Source organism: Notechis scutatus, chromosome 3 (genome assembly GCF_049901735.1).
Source record: "Notechis scutatus isolate UNSWTSFEM ecotype Mainland chromosome 3, rNotScu1.2, whole genome shotgun sequence".
NCBI classification, from domain to species: Eukaryota; Metazoa; Chordata; class Lepidosauria; order Squamata; family Elapidae; genus Notechis; species Notechis scutatus.
Window position 1 is genome coordinate 25,046,198 of NC_142011.1, and position 19,582 is coordinate 25,065,779.

The window sequence follows — 19,582 nt, forward strand, 5'->3', positions numbered from 1 at the left end:
CCAGCTGAGCCACTCATGTTTTGTTAGCCCTATGAAGAAATCAGTAGCAAACAACTAGACAGGGACTTACTCTTATAATTACTAAGAGTCACATTTGGTTGAAATGTAAAATAAATAGATGATAGAAAAATATCATCATGTGAATTTTTCTGAAGGGGAAAAAGTACCATAGGGACTGCTCAATTGAAAATAATCACAGACATTGGTAATAATTCAAAACAGGTTTATTGTTTAAAAACACAAATGTGCTTTATCTTTTACAATTAATTATCTGATCCCAAGCAAGCTTGGATGTCTTTATTATTCTAATAGTATAAAGAGATATTTTGCCACACCAGCAACATGTGAGACAGTAAATGACAGGTAAAGTGGCCACCTTCATTCATCTCCCTGGTCCTCCCTGGTTGGAGTCCTCCAGAGATGCAAGTCTACTGTCAGTTAAATGATCTTCCCCAAATACTGTCATTGCATGATAAGAATTGAAAGAGATTTTTAGGGGTTTAAATATTATTCTCTTACATAACTGTGGAAAATTTCTTTTCTTGCTACAGGAATCAGGTTTGTCTATCTGGATTGGCGGTCGTCTTGACCCTCTAGAGAATTTACCTCCCCCTGTGGCTGTAATTCTCATCACAGCAGTTATAGCAATGTTCACAGAATTTGCCAGCAACACAGCTACAATCATCATCTTCTTGCCTGTCTTGGCAGAACTGGTAAAAGACTCATATATATATTTTGAATAGCTTGCAGCATAAGCTCTCTTTTCTCTTATCAATGAGGAGACCTTGGCGCAGGCAGTAGCTAGCAATAGCAATAAGACTTATATATCACTTTACAGTGCTTTATAGCTCTCTCTAAGTGGTTTACAGAGTCAGAATATTGCTCCCAACAATCTGGGTCCTCATTTTACCCACCTCAGAAGAATGGAAGGCTGAGTCAACCTTGAGCTTGCTGGGATTTGATCTGCCAAATTGCAGGCAGCCAGCAGTCAACAGAAGTATCCTGCAGTACTGCATTTTAACCACTGGACCACCACGGCTGCCCTTACTTTCATTTTCCCTTCCAGGTTGTGTTATATCCTTTCATGTGGCAACCCTTTTCTGATAAGCACATCTGCAGGAGCCTTTTCATAGGACTTGGAACAAATCTTTGAATTTGTGTAGATCTCACATTGGGATTGAATTTGAAGAGACTTCAAGGAAGGGAATTCCTTTACTTGATGCAATCTCAATTACAGGATCTTATTTAGCGATCCCGTGAACATGATGCTTTCCTTGAATCATTCTGTCAAGTAGGTTTCTATGGGATCATCTAGTGAAAGCATGTACAAAACACTAGATATTATTTATTTATTAAGTTTATTTGCTGCTTATCTTGCTCCTGCAAATCTGGGTGGCTTACAGTAAAACAATATTATAAATGATTAAGACAATAAGATAATAAATATGTTAAAATTAGCAAAGAAATAACCAAGGTGGTAGGGGATATACTACAGAATGAAAATAGGATCTTCTAATCCAGAAACCATCTACACATGTCCCCATCCAAGCCTCAGGCCAGTTGACTTAGCCAGATTTTCAGGCCTTTATGGAAGATCAAATGGAGCAGATCTCATAGCAGAGAAATATGATATTCTACAGGGTTATTGATGTGGCAGAGGAGGGTCTTCTCTTGGGGACACACACACACACACACACACACACACACCAAAATTCCTTGGCCAATGGGGTCTACAGCATGCCCTTATTACTGGTGCAAGTGAGGTGGGCTAATTCCATTGGGGTGAGACGGTTCCTCAGGTTATCTGGACCCATGCCACAAAGGGCATTATAGATAATAATATCTTGAATTGGACCTGGAAGTAAACTGGCAACCAGTGCAGCTCATATAACAGAGGTGGAGAGATGTATCTTCAGACCGTCCTCAGAGATATGTAATTCACTAATAAACGATCATTTAAAGTCTCATTTTTTTTAATTTCTGCTTTTCAAAGGCCATTCGTTTGAAGGTGAATCCACTCTACTTGATGATACCAGGAACTGTAGGATGCTCTTTTGCCTTCATGCTTCCAGTCTCTACACCCCCAAATTCCATTGCTTTTGCTTCTGGGCATTTGATGGTCAAAGATATGGTAAGTTGCTTTATAAGGTAATTATTACTATAGCAAAATTACCAACAACAGGGAAAGGTAGCTATTTTGGCTTCATAGGCTCAGTTAATTTGCAGAACCACATGTCACCATAGTTACCATTTCACTTATAGATCGTTTATCATATGAAGCTCAAAATTAGTTTACAGTGAGAAATTAAAAAAAAAACTGTGGAAAATGGGTACAGGTAGGTGTGCCAAATTGAGATGTAAAGCTAGTCTGAAGGTGATAGGGGATATGTAGACCTGCATAGAGTTAGTGTTTTGAATTTTCTACCAAATTTGTGGACAGAAAATTTGGGTGGATGGTTTTGTTGTTCTTGAAAAGAAAAAAAACCCACCCCACTTTCTCAGGGTAGATAATACCACAACGGAGGGGGGGGAAAAACAATGAAAAGTTCCTTTCCAGACTTTTCATTTAAAATTTGTCTGAAACATGGGAAGCTAGGGAGGCTACAGACAGCTGGAGAAACGATTTTCGAATGAAAGACAAGACATTCATCAGGGTGTTGGAAACATATTCAATTTTAATTATTTTGAATTCTAAGAATGAATTTTGAAATACTGTTCTCTGAGTTTTAATACTTCCATAATGACTGGCAAAGCTCGTTTTGTAAAACAGATGTTTTGTATTCAAACCAATTGCCACACTTCTTCCATGAGAATTTCAATTTATTGTTCTCTCATCTGCTAAAAAACAAAAAATTCTAAAGCAATTTCCCCATCAAATTGATAAGTCTATATACCTGGCACTAGAATTCATTTGTTTTCTTTTGTTTGCATTATAATACACATTTAAGGAAAAAGTGAATTAGCAATGATTAAGCAATGATGTACTTTACTGCCATTTCCCCGATCTGTCCTGTACATGCGTAGCTTTGATTTACACCACAAAGGAAGCTCCTACAGTATGATATGATATGACATGACATGTGACTGAATATTTTAGCTAATGGGAGACAGCATAACTTCATAGCAGTGGATTATAGATAGGGAAAAGAGCATAGGGAAAAATAATTAAACAAATCTCTTTCCCTCATTGCCAGCTTCCCAGTTTAGCTACCAGCCTGTCATAACTATTGACATGGAGTCTTTGGACTGTCAAAGACCATGTGTTCATCAAAGGATTCCGAATAAATATGCACATTTGGATAAAAGTATTACTTCTCTTTTGGACTGGTTAAATAATATAAAGGAATGAACATTCTTACACAAATTCTTATGAAACAATTCTTATGAATTTCCTCCTAGTTGATCTGAGGTTAGGGTGGAGTAATTCATTGGCACAATTGCAGATGAGGCAACAATTTTGGGAAGAAAATGAAAAAAATGGTATTCCAAAGCAATCAAAAACCAACTGATGACCTATGAAGCAGCTCACAATTTAGGAAGTACATCCTGTTATTATTTCTATGACCATTGGATGCCATAAATAGTAAGAAAAAAAACTATGGCCAAAACCTATTGCTTACTTCTGCCCAAATTGCAAGATGGTTCCTGTGTTCTATGACTATGCAGAGATTTCCTTTTTGTTCATTGCTATATTCATATTCATCAAAATGTTATAAGTATATTACCAGCTGTAAGTGGGCACCAGCAGGAACTCTTGGGGAAGAATATGGGACATCTCCATACCTTTTGTAGCTACTATACATCTTGCTTTATAGAGGCATAGGGATTCAGTGGCTTAATGATGCTGGAGATGATCTCTGCTCTAATGTTTCAAATCCTAGCACTGTGTGACGGGGTGAACTCCCCTCACTTGTCTCAATTTATGTCTACTTAACTGTTCAAAAACATGTTCTATGAAAGTAGATAAATAGGTAGGTACCACTTTGGTGGGAAGATGAGCTGGTGCTATGTGAAAGCACTCAGATTTGTATCGGCTCTGAATCTTCCTGGTTGGGGTGCCCATTTATTATGTGGCTCCAGGGAAGGGGGAGGGGTATGCTGCTGCAAGGAAGAACCACTCATCTTTCGTTCTGCTGCAAAGCCATCTCACCCTCCTATGCCACACCTTGGGAAGCACGTGAGTGTGTCCTACAACAGAGCTGGTAAATTGGCTGGTAAAATGCAAAGTATTATTCTGCAATAGCAATATGATTTCCTGGCTAAAGTAACAACACCGTACACTAATAGTAATAGTAATAATAATACAAATTCACCATCGGTCAATTGCAAAAGGCAGCTGTACTCGGAACAGCTTCCATCCTGCGACAAAATCTGTAACACTATCAAGCATCCAGATCTGCCTATCCCAGGTCCTTGGAAAGGACCCAATAGGTAGAGAAAAATGCCAAACCCAGATTGGACAACTGGTTCACTGTGCGACTAATAAATAATAATAAAAACCTTGCTTTATACGTTCAGCATTAGGAACATATCTAGTAATATAGTATGGCTGTATCCCAGCCAGACCAAGTGAGATATTAGCAAGTGAGGTCTAAACAGCTACAGGTGAAACTTGAAAAATTAGAATATCGTGCAAAAATTCATTTGTTTCAGTAATGCAACTTAAAAGGTGAAATTAATATATAGGATAGACTCATTACATGCAAAGCAAGATAGTTCAAGCCATGATGTGTCATAATTGAGATGATTATGGCTTACAGCTCATGAAAACCCCAAATCCACAATCTCAGAAAATTAGAATATTGTGAAAAGGTTCAATATTCTAGGCTCAAAGCATCCCACTCTTATCAGCTAATTAAGCCATAACACCTGCAAAGGGTTCCTGAGCCTTTAAATGGTCTCTTAGTCAGGTTCAGTAGGAAGCACAATCATGGGAAAGACTGCTGACCTGACAGTTGTGCAGAAAACCATCATTGACACCCTCTATAAGGAGGGAAAGCCTCAAAAGGTAATTGCAAAAGAAGTTGGATGTTCCCCGAAGTGCTGTATCAAAGCACATTAATAGAAAGTTATGTGGAAGGGAAAAGTGTGGAAGAAAAAGGTGCACAAGCAGCAGGGATGACCACAGCCTGGAGAGGATTGTCAGGAAAAGGCCATTCAAAAGTGTTGGGGACTTTCACAAGGAGTGGACTGAGGCTGGAGTCAGTGCATCAAGAGCCACCACGCACAGACGGATCCTGGACATGGGCTTCAAATGTCGTATTCCTCTTGTCAAGCCGCTCCTGAACAACAAACAACGTCAGAAGCGTCTTACCTGGGCTAAAGAACAACAGAACTGGTTTGTTGCTCAGTGGTCCAAAGTCCTCTTTTCTTTTTTCTTTTTTTTAAAACAAATTTTATTAATTTTAAAGACAAACAAACCATCATTAACCATTAAATACATGAACCTCTTTCCATTATAAATTTTACAAGTCAAATAAAACATTATTTTATACAATATAATTCTATTTTAGATCATTTCCATATGAGCATACAAATATCTCTTATCCAATTTCTCTTTATTTCTCTTTACTCTTATTCAATTTCACTATTATTATTTTTCTCTATATTTATCCAATTTATAATTATCATCTATTTCTCTCTGACTTGGTTACCATTATTCTCATTCTATATTCCTGCAAGGTTTTATTAATTCTCCCACATACATAAACACACAAAACACAAAAATATAAGAGATCTTTTAGGAAAGTAACTTGGCCCCAGAAACCTCTCTCTACATGGACTTCAATTATATTCATGCTCATCTTACATGCCATTACCTATTTTATTTACCATTCTATATCTTCTATATTAGCTTCTCCACACATTTCACTCTTCTTAATTCTATCTTATTTAATTCATTTTAATTTAAGTCATTATATTTGTATCTTTTGTCCATTCTTTATTATCCATTTGTCTCATTCCCTATAGTAAAAAGGAAAAAGAATTTCTCCTGAAATCACTAATCAGAGTATGATGCCTTTCTATCATCCCCCTAAATTAACATTTAAAATAACACCTAATACCCAATCTGATTCTGCTTGGTACATTCTATCTACTAATTTTTAAAAAGAAAAATAATAAATCCAAAATGATTAAATACATTACTAAACATTTCAATATTTTAATTTCTTATTAACTCTTAAACCATTCTAATTTTCTATTTCTAATACAAATGCTACAGTACCATCTTATGTACCTTGCAGAATCTTTTTTAAACAAATTATACATTACCCTTTGTCCCTAAAAAAGATTCCTCTTTTCCCATCTGGTTTCAAAGCTTTGTGGCTTTTCTCCACCTTTTCCCTTTCTTTCTTCTCCCACCAGGCCTTTCTACCCCACCTTCTCTTAGCCTCTGCCTTGTTAGCTTCCCTTCTCTGTTGTGTTCCTTTTTTCTTTTGTTTTCTAACATTATATTGATTTTGCATCTTATTTTTCTCTTTCTTGGGTGTTTTTTTAAATCTTAAGTCCTTCATTTTCCTTCCTCTCTTTCTCCTTTCTTAATTAAATTTTGAGATTCATTAAAGATGGCTTCTTCTTCTTCTTCTTCTTCTTCTTCTTCTTCTTCTTCTTCTTCTTCTTCTTCTTCTTCTTCTTCTTCTTCTTCTTCTTCTTCTTCTTCTTCTTCTTCTTCTTCTTCTTCTTCTTCTTCTTCTTCTTCTGCCTCCATCTGTTGTTGTGTTTGTTGATAAATAGCAAGCACCATTTCTAAAAAGAGAAAAGCTTCTTTTACAGCGTCCTTGCCATCTTTTTTTGTTTGTTCATATTCTTTTCTCAGTTCCTCAACAGAAAAAGCCATTATAAATCTTTTCTTTTCTTTTTTTCCTCTTTCTTCTTACAACAACCAAGATGTTTCAAAAGTTAGAACAGTCCCAAAATCCCAAAGTCATCAATCAGTCCAAGCCAAAACAAAGTTCTCACTTTCTCTTCCTGGGGTAATATCAATCAAAAAAAGAAAAACCAAATCTGTATTTTAAAGCCTTATTGCAATAAATTTCAGTCTTCAAATCCTTAAGGCATCTCCTCCAACAAGATCTTAATATATATATATATATATATATTGTCCTCTCCCTTCCCACTTATCACAGAAAGCAAGTTTTTACTTTCTATAAAAAGACAGGTTTCTCAATATCCATTTGTTGATTCCATAGGGAAGGAGAGTAAACTTTCCTTTTCAGCACCTCAAAATTGCCGCTTATAGTTCTCTTCTGGAAAGTATCATTCAGAAAGCCATAATTTTCAGGATGTTAAATATGTCTTAAAGTCCTGGGTCAGCCAAGAAAAACTTTCACTTTAAAAAACTTTCTCCTCTTCCTCCTGCACATTCTTACCCAGCTGCCGGCTTCTTTGTGGCGGCCATTACGGACCGCCGCTGCACCGTCTTGAGAAAAGGGGGTTTTGCCAGCCAGGGAGGGGGTCTGCAACACCCCCAAACCCCTCTCCGGATTCCCCCTATCTTCAGCCGCCCCTGCAGGGCAGCCTTAGCCTCCAAACCCGTCCAGATCGGAGGCACCAAAACGGCTAGCGCCGCAGGGATCGCGCAGTATCGCAAATCCCTGCCACTAGCGAAGCCGACAAACCGGAAGTTTTCCAAAGTCCTCTTTTCTGATGAGAGCAACTTTTGCATCTCATTTGGAAACCAAGGACCCAGAGTCTGGAGGAAGAATGGAGAGGCACACACTGCAAGATGCTTGAAGTCCAGTGTGAAGTTTTCCACAGTCTGTGTTGATTTGGAGAGCCATGTCATCTGCTGGTGTTGGTTCACTGTGCTTCATTAAGTCCAGGGTCAACGCAGCCGTCTACCAGGAGATTTTGGAGCACTTCATGCTTCCTTCCACAGATGAGCTTTATGGGGATGCTGACTTCATTTTCCAGCAGGACTTGGCACCTGCCCACACTGCCAAAAGCACCAAAACCTGGTTCAATGACTGTGGGATTACTGTGCTTGATTGGCCAGCAAACTCACCTGACCTGAACCCCATAGAGAATCTATAGGGCATTGCCAAGAGAAAGATGAGAGACATGAGACCAAACAATGCAGAAGAGCTGAAGGCCACTATTGAAGCATCCTGGTCTTCCATAACACCTCAGCAGTGCCACAGGCTGATAGCTTCCATGCCATGCCGCATTGAGGCAGTAATTGCTGCAAAAGGGGCCCAAACCAAGTACTGAGTACATATGCATCCTTATACGTTTCAGAGGTCCAATATTTTTCTATGTACAATCCTTGTTTTATTGATTGCATGTAATATTCTAATTTTCTGAGATTGTGGATTTGGGGTTTTCATGAGCTGTAAGCTATAATCATCACAATTATGACATATCATGGCTTGAACGATCTTGCTTTTCATGTAATGAGTCTATCTCATATATTAGTTTCACCTTTTAAGTTGCATTACTGAAATAAATGAACTTTTGCATGATATTCTAATTTTTTGAGTTTCACCTGTAGTCCTGGGAAAGTTATTCCTAGTATTGGTGAATATCTAGTTTGATCTTTGAGTAAGTAACTGCAGTTTCCTTACTCAAAATTGCCCCATTTTGTTAATGATCAGGTTTGCAGGACCTGAGGATATTAATTTATCACTGTCTTGCTTTGAAATAGAAAATAGGAGTATAGCAATTATTTGAACTTTAATCCTTTATCAGCTCATTATCAAATGTTTAGCAAAAGAGACCTTCTCTCTCCGATCATTGCCTAAAATGCACATTTTCCACATTAACTCATTGGATACATTTCTGTATTATTACTGGAGTTTAACTCACCATGAAGTTCCTTCTCTGAAATATTCCTGGCTTTCTTGATCCAGAACCTGTCTGAAACCCCATGCTTAAGGCTGTTGCACAGATGATTTTCTAGAAGATGAGATGTAGGAAATATGGGAATCTATTCATGAAAACAAATAGCACAGACTATTTTGAATTAGCTCTAAGAGTTCTAAATTAAGAAGGATGTATTTCAACTGAACATTAGAAGAAACATCCTAATGGCAAAAGAAGGAAATATCTGGTATGCCATTGGGTCTCTCTCCAGACCAAGGTTGAGCAGCCATCAGTTGTAGATCATGGAGCTTTAAATGTCTTAAATTGAGCAATGAGTTGGAATTGATGACTTCTAAAGCCTGCTTCAGTTTTATAAGGCTGTAATGAGCCACAGCCTGCATTCTAAATAAAAAATATTTACTCTCTTTGCTTTCTTTCCTTGCAGGCGAGAACTGGCCTACTGATGAATTTGATGGGAATCTGTCTTCTGAGCTTGGCCATCAATACTTGGGCTATGAGCATTTTTCAGCTAGGCAGCTTTCCTTCCTGGGCCAACATCCATATGGAAAACGTAACCACCCTACTGGGAGATGCTCAGAACATTACTTTGAACTTAACTATAAATAAACTTATATAACTATTACTTAACTATAAGTAAAGCAACCTTATTGATGAGATTGAGTGAGAAAACGTCTGTTCTCAAATCTGAGCACTAAATTAAATTGATATTGAATACTGGTACACATGGAAGGACATACTGTGGATGTGCCTCCACCATAGGACCATCAAGTATTTTCATTTGTTTTTACAAATCTTTGTAAATATTCATTGACTATTTGAAAGACATAAAAGACTTTTTCATTTTTCATTCAAAGAATTACCAAATAGTTTTAGATAAGTCTAGTTTTTCACTGTTTGAGCCCTGGAAGATCTTTTCCTATCTTTCTTTGTTCAAATAAAGGGGATTATTTTGCTTTACTATTTGGGTATTTAATGTAGGAGCATACTGCCATCTGAATACAGAAGCACACGAGCAATTAAAACAATGTATTTCCCCTTGAATCATAAAGCTTATTGCAAAGTACAATATATATTTTCTGCCAGATAGCAGGTTATCAAAGCAGAAATGTTTTAAAAAAACATCTGACCTTGTTTGATCATGGTGGTGACAACTTGGTATTTAGAAAAATCAGGAGAAAAGATAATATTGACAAAATTATAAATCTGAGTTGTTCTGAAAGATAGGAGAGATAAAATGGAAAAGGAATGATTTCGCATATATATGAAATATGGGTGGGAAAGTACTGCATATAATAAGAAAGAAAAGTATTTATCATCCTTATTTTATGTGTGATATTTATTTACCATCTATAAATAAAATAGCCATAATAAGGTCAAATAATAGGACACCCAATTCTGTTGAACATTGATAGGAATCTGTAGTAACTTAAATGCTGTGATCACCTCTTAAGCCAGAGTTTCATTTCACAAAATTGTTGAAAACACTGATATGTATTAAAGAGCATGTCAGTAGATCAACACCCTTGACGTTGCCTTTTGTGTCTGTTTCTTGAGGCCAAAGAACAGTACTCATTGTGTGTATTTAAAAAAAAAAATTGTTTGAACATGTATACTCTCTCCTACCAGAATTACACACTTAGGATTTTAATTATATTCTTGATAAATTATATATGTGCACGGTGATCTCTAAACAATTTCTCTAGTGATATAAAACCTGAAATTAAGCTGTATGGAAGAATTGGATATGGCACTTGCACATACCCAAAAGTTGCTCTCAGATTGTAGTTTATGTGATAAAAAAGGGACAATTGCTAAATATATGGCTAGAGAGTAGTAATTATAAGTGAAATTAATGTTAATCACATGTAAATATGAGTAAAATGAAATTATATACAGTATGGTTTTTACCATGAATATGTCCATGAATTTTGGTACTCAATGTTCAAGTTCAAATGAGTTTGTATCACATAAAATGTTGGCTGCCCAGAACTGCCATACACAAGCTTATTAGTCCAGTAAATGATAAACAATTTATTGAAGAAAAAAGGGAGGAATGTAGGTTTTCTGAATTAAAATGATCCTTTAACAAAAAGCAATTACTATGAAAAATTGTCAACAGTAAGATTTTGAAATGAGAACCTAGTCAGTTCTAGATTCTACCATGTCTTATTGCAGGCTTGCTAGATTCTTTCAGTGCATTCTTGATCCCATTAATGTCAGGGATTTGAGGTAATCCAAAATAAAGCGGAAAATGAATTGAATACTGGTCTGTTTTCATTCAAAAATACCGTTAAGCTTAAGTGACCAGTTACCCTTAGCATTATTCTAGTTTTTTTTTACAGTACATAGCAATGTATGAAGGAGATCTGAACTGGTATTAAGGTTTGTCTTATATTGTTATTCTCTAGAGTATGTTAGATTCCACCAAGTGCATGATCTGACTTCATATAAAATAGTGTGCTGGGCATAGGATAGAGCAGTGTTTCTCAACCTTGGCCACTTGAAAAGATGGACTTTAGCTCCCAGAATTCAATTCCCCATGGTAGCTAGGGAAATCTGGGAGTTGAAATCTATACATCTTCAAGTGACTTAGGTTGAGAAAAACTGGAATATGTGGTTCCAGTGTGGCTTCTTTTTACATTGCTCATTGGAGAAATTTATCTGGAATAAAGTAAAATGACAAAGCTCACATGGAGATGGCATTAGTTATTGGCAGCATCATACCTGAGAGTGCTTTATTGCTGGTCATAGTCACCATCTAGATCTCTCTCTGTATCCAAATCATGAAAATGGTAAAAGTTTTGATTGTTGATCTTCTCATGTCCATTAGTCTTTTGTGGAGAATTATTTGTTGCTTGGATTTGAGAAATGGATGTTAAAATCTGATCATTTTTTATTGATTGATGATCTGTGTACTTTCAGTGAAAGTGTTTATGTATGAACATTGATTCCAATCAACACTGTAAACCTGATTCTGTGTTATATTATTAAATATGTGTGTATAGGAAATGGACTTTAAGCAAGTATAAGATCAATGCATACTTTGGAAAATTGAATATACTGTAAAGAATTCTACTGAGGGTATATGGAAGTTCAGCCATGAATTTTGCTATGATGAATTTTGTTATTCCTTGCCCAAACTTAATTCAGGATTTGTTTCTGGAGCATATGTGGCAAACGGAATGCTGGGTTGCCTTTCTTACTCTCTCTTGTTAAAGGTTCATGTTACTTTAAAAATTATATTAAATCAACATCACTGATGTGAAAATAGGAAAAGGTCAAACTAAATCATTGACATATAACCACCCAAGCATCAGATGATATAACTCCAGATAGCTGAGGTGCATTACTGTGATGACTGAGAATAAAATGCACTAATTAGTCTATTGTATTGTTGTGTTCTATGTTTGTGAGTCACAAGGAAGAGATGATGTTTAGCCTTTTTTTTCATAAACATGATGTATTGTCCAAATGAACATTTTTAAAATTAATTTCCACACTATAAAACAAGATAATTATGTTGACTAGGCTGGTTATATAATTGTAGAAGATCTGGGATGAAAAAAATCCAGGAAACCATTAGAAGCAGTGGTTGTCTGAATTTTTGCAGGTTGGATCTCAAGCCTTAAGACATGGGTGTCCAATTCGCTGTGTCATGTAGCCATCACGTGACGTTTTGTGCCGTTTCCCCCCATTTGCAGAGTTGGGTGTGGCCTGCATGTGATGCATCTGGCCCATGGGCCACCACTTTGACACCCCTGCAGGCTTAAGGGAATGAAATATTTTTGCTAAAATTGCAACACTGTACTGATTTTTTTGACACAAGTATTATGAAGCTTCTTAAAATTACATAGAAGAAATATCACTGATAAATCATTATGCTTATAAATCACAAATAAAAACTATACAATGATTGCTTTAAAAAATACTAAGGCATCAGTAATGTCAGCATTTTGAATGATAGAAGAACTTATCCAACACCCTTCTTTGTTAGCTTATATTATGGCTACCATGCACCTCTCACTGGGGAACTGAAGCATTGCAATTTTTACTTCTATAAAAGCATGTATGGAAAATAAACCAGCTGTTGAATGTTTAAATATTGGACGTGATAACAAACACAGCCATTAAAAAAAAACACCTTAATTTGGTCTCTATAAACTTGGTATCTGTTTTTCCAGGAATCTTGCATCTATCATACTGTATAGCTTTTACTTTGAAGAGAGTGGGCCCACCTATTTTTAGTTATGAGTGCAACTACTACTGGCATGTTGTGTTTGCCCAGACCCTACAAAAAAAGAAAAAGGCTCCTGTGATCAAGCTTGATTCTCGGCAGTTTAATTTATTTGGTAATAATATATGTTTGACATTCCTTTCTTCTAAGATGTGTTTTGTTTTCCTTGACTTAAAGACGCTATGCAAGTACATCTTTCTCTTTTTTAAGCATGCTTTCCTGCTGGGGAATTTTGAGATTTGTATTGGTTTGAGCCTTATGTAGAGGCATCAAGATTGTCTCCCTTTAAGGGTGGGCCTTATCTTACTTTAAATATTATATTAGCTACTGAACATAGGAGGCACTATGCACATACTTTCATCCATGTTGTGACTCTTAGACATAGATATAGTTCATGCTATCTGCTGTAGGTTATTCTGAGTTCTAGATGTTCTATGTTCAACCCAGTGTTTAATCCTTGAATCCACAAGCTTAGCTATGTGGTGCATTTAACTTTAGAGTTATCTTGGCCTGGTAGTCAGTAGTTTACAGAAAAAGTCAGTAGGGTTGTAACTGATTGTGTAGTGCCTCCTATTGGTCATTCATATTATAACATTTAATATAACATTTCCCTGCCTAGCCAACAATCCTTTGCTATCTTGGTGGTCTCCCATTCAATCACACTCAGATCCCCCAATCAAATTATCATTTGCTTAAATTTTCAACATCAGCCTAGGTTGGTTAAGTACTGCCAAAGTTTCTCTACTCACATGATTTATGATGACTATTAAATGCTCTATAATGCAGGGTATAGTAACTTTTAGAGACACATACTATAGCAGCAAGCATTCAGGAATGGGTCCTTTTCCAAACAAATATTATCAAAACAACAGACAGAAATTGCACTTCCTTGAAACATAACCATAATTCTAACTATTAGAAACTTCAACTCCTGACTGAGGATATTTTAATCTCTTGGATAGATGATAAAGATGTTTTTTGAAGCTGGATTAAACCTCTGGGATCAACAGGTAGTCCTCAACTTACAACAGTTCATTTAATGAAAAAAGTGACTTATGACCGTTTTTCACACTTAACAATCATTGCAGCATCCCCATAGTCACATGATCAAAATTCAGATGCTTGGCAACTGACTCATATTTATGATGGCAGTTGTGTCCAGGGGGTTTGAGAAGCGAAGTCAATGGGGAAACCAGTTTCACTTAACAACTATGTTACTAATTTACCAACTGCTGTGATTCACTTAACAACTGTGGCAAGAAAAAGTAATAAAATGGGGCAAAACTCACTTAACAAATGTTTCACTTAGCAATAGAAATGTTAGGCTCAGTTGTGGTCGTAAGTTGAGGATTGCCTGTATATGTACTGTGAAATTATCTTGGCAACAGCATGGAAATGCTTTGCTATGGCTGCCTCCTTGGGGATGCCTTTCTGACTTCCCAATTTAGCATAATTGTAGGATTTCTGGTGGTCTTCTTCTATCTGAGTACTAACCTGATTGGACCTTCCTTAACTTTCTTTGAATTCCTGGCTGCTGTCATTTTCTATAGTGAATATTTATTTTTAAAAATGATTTATATTGCCACTCATGGGTGATGGAAGTGGCCTAGAAGACCTCTTGCCTCACAATCAGGAAGCTGTGAGTTTGATCCTAGGTAGTGGCAGGTATTTCTCTCTCTGGGCACATTGAGTAAATATCAGCTGTGAACTCTTCATTGGAGACAGGAAGGGCATCCAGCCAGTAACACTCAACTCCATTCACTTGCCCTGACTCCACCTGGATGCAAGGGATTACAGGGTCATTAAAAGACAAAAAAAAGCCACTCATCTTACAAAATATATTCCTCTACAGCTAAAAGCAATTAACTCATTGGTGGAATTCAAATTTTTTTACTACCTGTGGGCATGGCTTGGTGGACGTGGCAGGCAAAGGATACTGTAAAATGTCCATTCAGAGGTGGTATTTGCTGGTTCTCCGAACTACTCAAAATTTCTGCTGCCAGTTCTCCAGAACTGGTCAGAACCTGCTGAATACCACCTCTGCTTCTGATTTGTCTGAAGATTGTAAGCAAAAGTAGTCCTTCTAAAATAGAGACAGGCTACCATTACCATGCAGCATGTTTAACTCATGGATTAACTGATGTTGGCACCAAAGCAAACAAAACAAAATTCCCAAAAGCAATAGTATAATTTTCCCTGCTCTGGAGCCCACAAAATAAATTGGACATCAATTTGCAGCCAGTATGCCCACTGGCTAGCCAATCCAATATACTGGAAGTCATCAAACTGGTCTAAGAGCTGTTTCCTGGTAAGCTTTCTACATCTGTTACAACAGAAGAAAAATAGAAAACCAAAATTGTATTTTACTTACTTTTCAGCAAAGAGGGCCAAAATTAACCTTGCATGAAACTTTCAATTTTAAATACTAACCACTGGGCCTTCCAATTAGCATAAGGATTATAGTTCACAAGAAGGGGATTCTTTCTTCCAATGTCACATTTCTAAATGTCAATTCCCCACACACATGAACACATTCTATCACTATCACTTACTCAGTGTTGCTTGATTCAGGAGGGAGGCTCTCATTGCCCTCTGTGGTATATAATTCAAAACAACATAACATTATGAGTTCAGAAGTCCAATGATAAAGCTATGGCCACAGAGATTGGTCAAAACCAACCTAGTCAACAGCCCCATCCACATCCATCTGTAGATCACAGAGGCAAACCTTCAATGAAAATATTGTACATAGTGTCAGCCAGAAGAAGACCCAGTGATTATGTTTCACATATTTGATGGGCTCTGTTGCCGAGTTTATATGATGCTCTGCTCCTTTTCTTAGAACTGCCATGCAAGGCATCATGTACATTTTGGAACTGAGTCTGCAGTAAATATTGATAGTTTGGCAAAGTGCAAGTGTGTTACATGTGGGCTGAGCCTCAGAACCTTCCAATGAGCTAAAGTGCGTGGTTCACAGTAGGGCTTGCAAAAAGTAGGGAGCAACTACTATAAACATATAAACTCCCTTTTTATGACTCTGTAATCCCTCATTAAAAAAAAAACCCTACAGAATTAAAACCATCACATATCAGAATAAGCCTGTAAATCTCAAGATCCCTGGTTGTTTTACATGACTGGGTAGATACATTTCTGGGTGATTGGGCCTTTTATCTCCTAGCATACCTATTCAATCATTAGCTTTAAAACAATTGACTGGTGGTTTAACACTAACTCATCCTATTGTTATGACATAACCACCCAAATTAGAGATACGACTATTAGTTGATAATCTGAGATGTTCCTATCTAAACAATGGAAATAATTGCTAGTTGGTTTTGTGATACACACTTGCTTTGCATTTATACTCATAATACAATGGCCTCTGTTTGCAATGCAGAACTTATATCTCTGCTGTTTTAATTGTGCATTTTCAGGCAGCATTGTAATAAAATAACATCATTTGGCCACAAGGAGTCAGTATTGTGTTATATAGGAGGAAAATAGACTTGCTATTGCTACCTTATACAGTATACACTTTTTTCACATGCTTTTTTCACTCCAGACCATCAAAATCACTGACAAATTACTCAAAGGACAGCTGTTGCTTAAAAGCTTGTGCTCTTTCTGTCTCTTTTTTTCCTGAACAAAAACCACCACAAGATGCTTTGATTAACATTTTCTAAAAAAGTTTTCTGTGCAAACGTTTGCACTAGTTATCAATCAGAGAGCAAATAAATGAGTTCATGGAGATATGTGCATTGAATGCAGAGATTATTAAGTCATGTCTCTGATACACGGATATGAGAATGTTAATACAAGATCAAGGATGATTAGAAACAAAATGTTTTGCTATTATTAGTAGAACTCAAGTTTGGAGAAATCTATGACAAGCTTGCAAATGATGGGTTTGCATTTACCACAGGATTAGGGGTGCAGAGACAGGAACCCTATGCAAACTCTCTTCTCTGCAGCTCCCTCTGTCTTCAAAAACTTTGGAGAATTGGGGGTGAGTCTTTTAGAGCAGCTTTTCTCAACTGAGGCTCTGCAGAACCGCAAGACATTGCTAGGGGTTCTGTGAGAGTTCTTGATTAAAAAAAACATTTAAAAAACGTTTTGCACTATGCAATGCTAGTGCTTGCAGTGATTGGAATTTTTATGTGCCATGACTCAGCTGCTGGCCTGCCATTTATAGATTATATTTGTTAGATGTGAATTCTATTGTGAAGTTTTTGATTTTTGGCTATTTTTGTGCAGGTGTTCCTTGATACCTGAAAAAGGTTTTTTTATGACAAGAAAATTATTTATCTGAAAATTTCAGTCCCACTCATCATTAAAACCAATGATGTCATGATATCCATGGCTTTTTCTGAGGCAGGAAACAAAGTGAAAATAAAATAAATAAAACAAAACAAAATAAAATCCTGTTCTAATGTCAAGGAAGATTACTGAAATTTTAATGAAATAGTTTTCATTATGAAGAGGGCAGTTTTGAGTCATAGTGCCATCAAGGATGGAAACGGAGCTGAAGAATTTATGTCTCTTTCCTCTTTCCTTCTTTTGTCTGTGAACAGCATTACTTGTCTCTGATGCATTACCAAGAGACATAAAGAAAAAAAATGTATCACCTTAAAAATGGAAAGGTCTGTAACAGTCATTGATTTTATTAATGAGAGCGTCTGGCCACTGGGGCAGCACAATAGATGCCAGCATATGTTTTCTGAAAACTCCAGGTTTGGACAATAACAATTTTTAAAACATATAAACATAAAAACAAACATAAACCTGCAAATTGAAAGCTAAACATCTAACTTTAAAATATATAACTATTTTTTAAGATATATGTTTAGTTTTGTATTTGCAGGTTTATATGTCTCTTTATACTTTCCTCGTGGATCCATTAACCATTATAATTACTATTTAAACTTTTTATTATCTCCCCTTATTTACTTTATAAAGTCCTTTATCATCAAGCTAATTTCTCTGTTTTTGTAGTATAATCCATAAACAGACTCCAGTCTTTATTAAAAACCTCTGTAAATTTTTCTGATCAGGCATGTCATTTTTGCCATCTGTGTTAAAATGTTTAAATAGCCAATTATCACGTGGAGCTACTTTAGTTTTCCATTTCTGCACATATAATCTTGCGGCAACGATCATATTATAGAACAATAAGACTCTGTACTTTTTACTCAGTTTTTCTTCCATAAATCCTAATAAGTACAGTTCTGGTTTCATCTGCAAAGGGTTCCTATTATTTTCACCAATGTCCTGTGGATGAGGATAACCTATTAAACTGTGCATCACAAAGGGCTCTGGAAGAGAAGAAAATGAGATTAAAAGTACCTAGGGGAAAAAGAAAAACAGGAGCAGAAGTACCTTCGTGTTGGAGGAAGACCATAAATAGCCTGGAATGGCTGCTCCAGGAATGGAGAGGGAGAACTGTGGGCAGAAGCAATACATAAGGATAGTGTTAAGTTTGGAGAATAATGGAGACCAGACATCTGACCAGTGACTTCAACTCTTTAATAACAGTAGATAGAACAGAACAGAGCAAGGCTATGGGCAGCAGTAACCCTTTTATAGGGTTGGCTGCTACCCTATTAACCAATAATATGTGCAACAAGTTCAACTAATACCCAATAAGAAGTGTCCTAATATTGGCCAATCAGGGACTTGTTATGGACCAATCCTTGTTCGTTGTTTAAGGACCAATCCGGTGTGCAGGCTTTCAAAACCCGCTTTGCATTTGGGCTTAGTTACTTTTTATTGATTCACAACAGATAGGACATGAATGTGATGCTTTGGGAACATGTAAAAGGGGAGTGCTTCCGAGTGCTAAGCCCTCTAGCTCTTGGATTGCTCAAAGAAGTCCTTAAATCACCAAAACCCTGCATTCAGCAAGAAATTTTTTGGAACTATTAGCAAAACAAACTGAAATATAATTCTCTCCATCTGTAAAAAAGCAAACCTTTTTCTTGCTCTTTGCAGGCTTTCAGAACCCATCACATCCACATATATTCGATAAACGGAAATGGCTTTTTGATGAGATCAGCTATGATTTTTTTAGACAGTATGAAGGGACACAGAGCTCAATCAATGGGAAAAGTGGAGGCTTTTAAAAAGAATGGTCTGTCTTATGAGAAATATTCCCACTCCCACTACCAAAGAAATATTCCCACTACCAAAACCTAAGTGGGTATAACTTCCTTTCAATGTAACCACTGAAGGAAGGAGTGCAAATAATGTGATCTACAAAATCTCAGAGTGAATGAGGCCAATCAATTTAGTTTTTTTAAAGCAATTTTTGAGGGCCTTACTTTAAAGCACCCATTTTATGCCTTTATACCTCTAAGTGAGTGTCTGCAAAAATCTCCTTTGATCCTAAAGTTGTGAACATTCCTGCTGTAGTAAGATTTTAAAACAAACAGAGAAGAAAATTCCATTAATAACCAATAAAGAAAATTTTTCTTCTCTGTGAAAGAGGAAGGGGAAGTGAGTGATATTACACTTGTTCATCTTTCGGTT

The 19,582-nt window shown here is 36.6% G+C and overlaps 1 protein-coding gene across 3 annotated transcripts in view; it reads left to right on the forward strand.

The window, feature by feature from the left end:
* The window catches only part of SLC13A3 (solute carrier family 13 member 3), a 48,280-nt gene extending 36,071 nt beyond the window's left edge, over window positions 1-12,209 (forward strand). For all 3 annotated transcript variants that reach the window (XM_087959332.1, XM_026665012.2, XM_087959333.1), the window contains 3 exons: window positions 552-713; window positions 1,994-2,131; window positions 9,248-12,209. In XM_087959332.1, coding sequence (XP_087815458.1) covers window positions 552-713; window positions 1,994-2,131; window positions 9,248-9,439 — 492 coding nt within the window. In that variant the 3' untranslated portion in view covers window positions 9,440-12,209. The remainder of the gene's footprint in view (window positions 1-551; window positions 714-1,993; window positions 2,132-9,247) is intronic.
* Window positions 12,210-19,582: the final 7,373 nt, after the last annotated feature.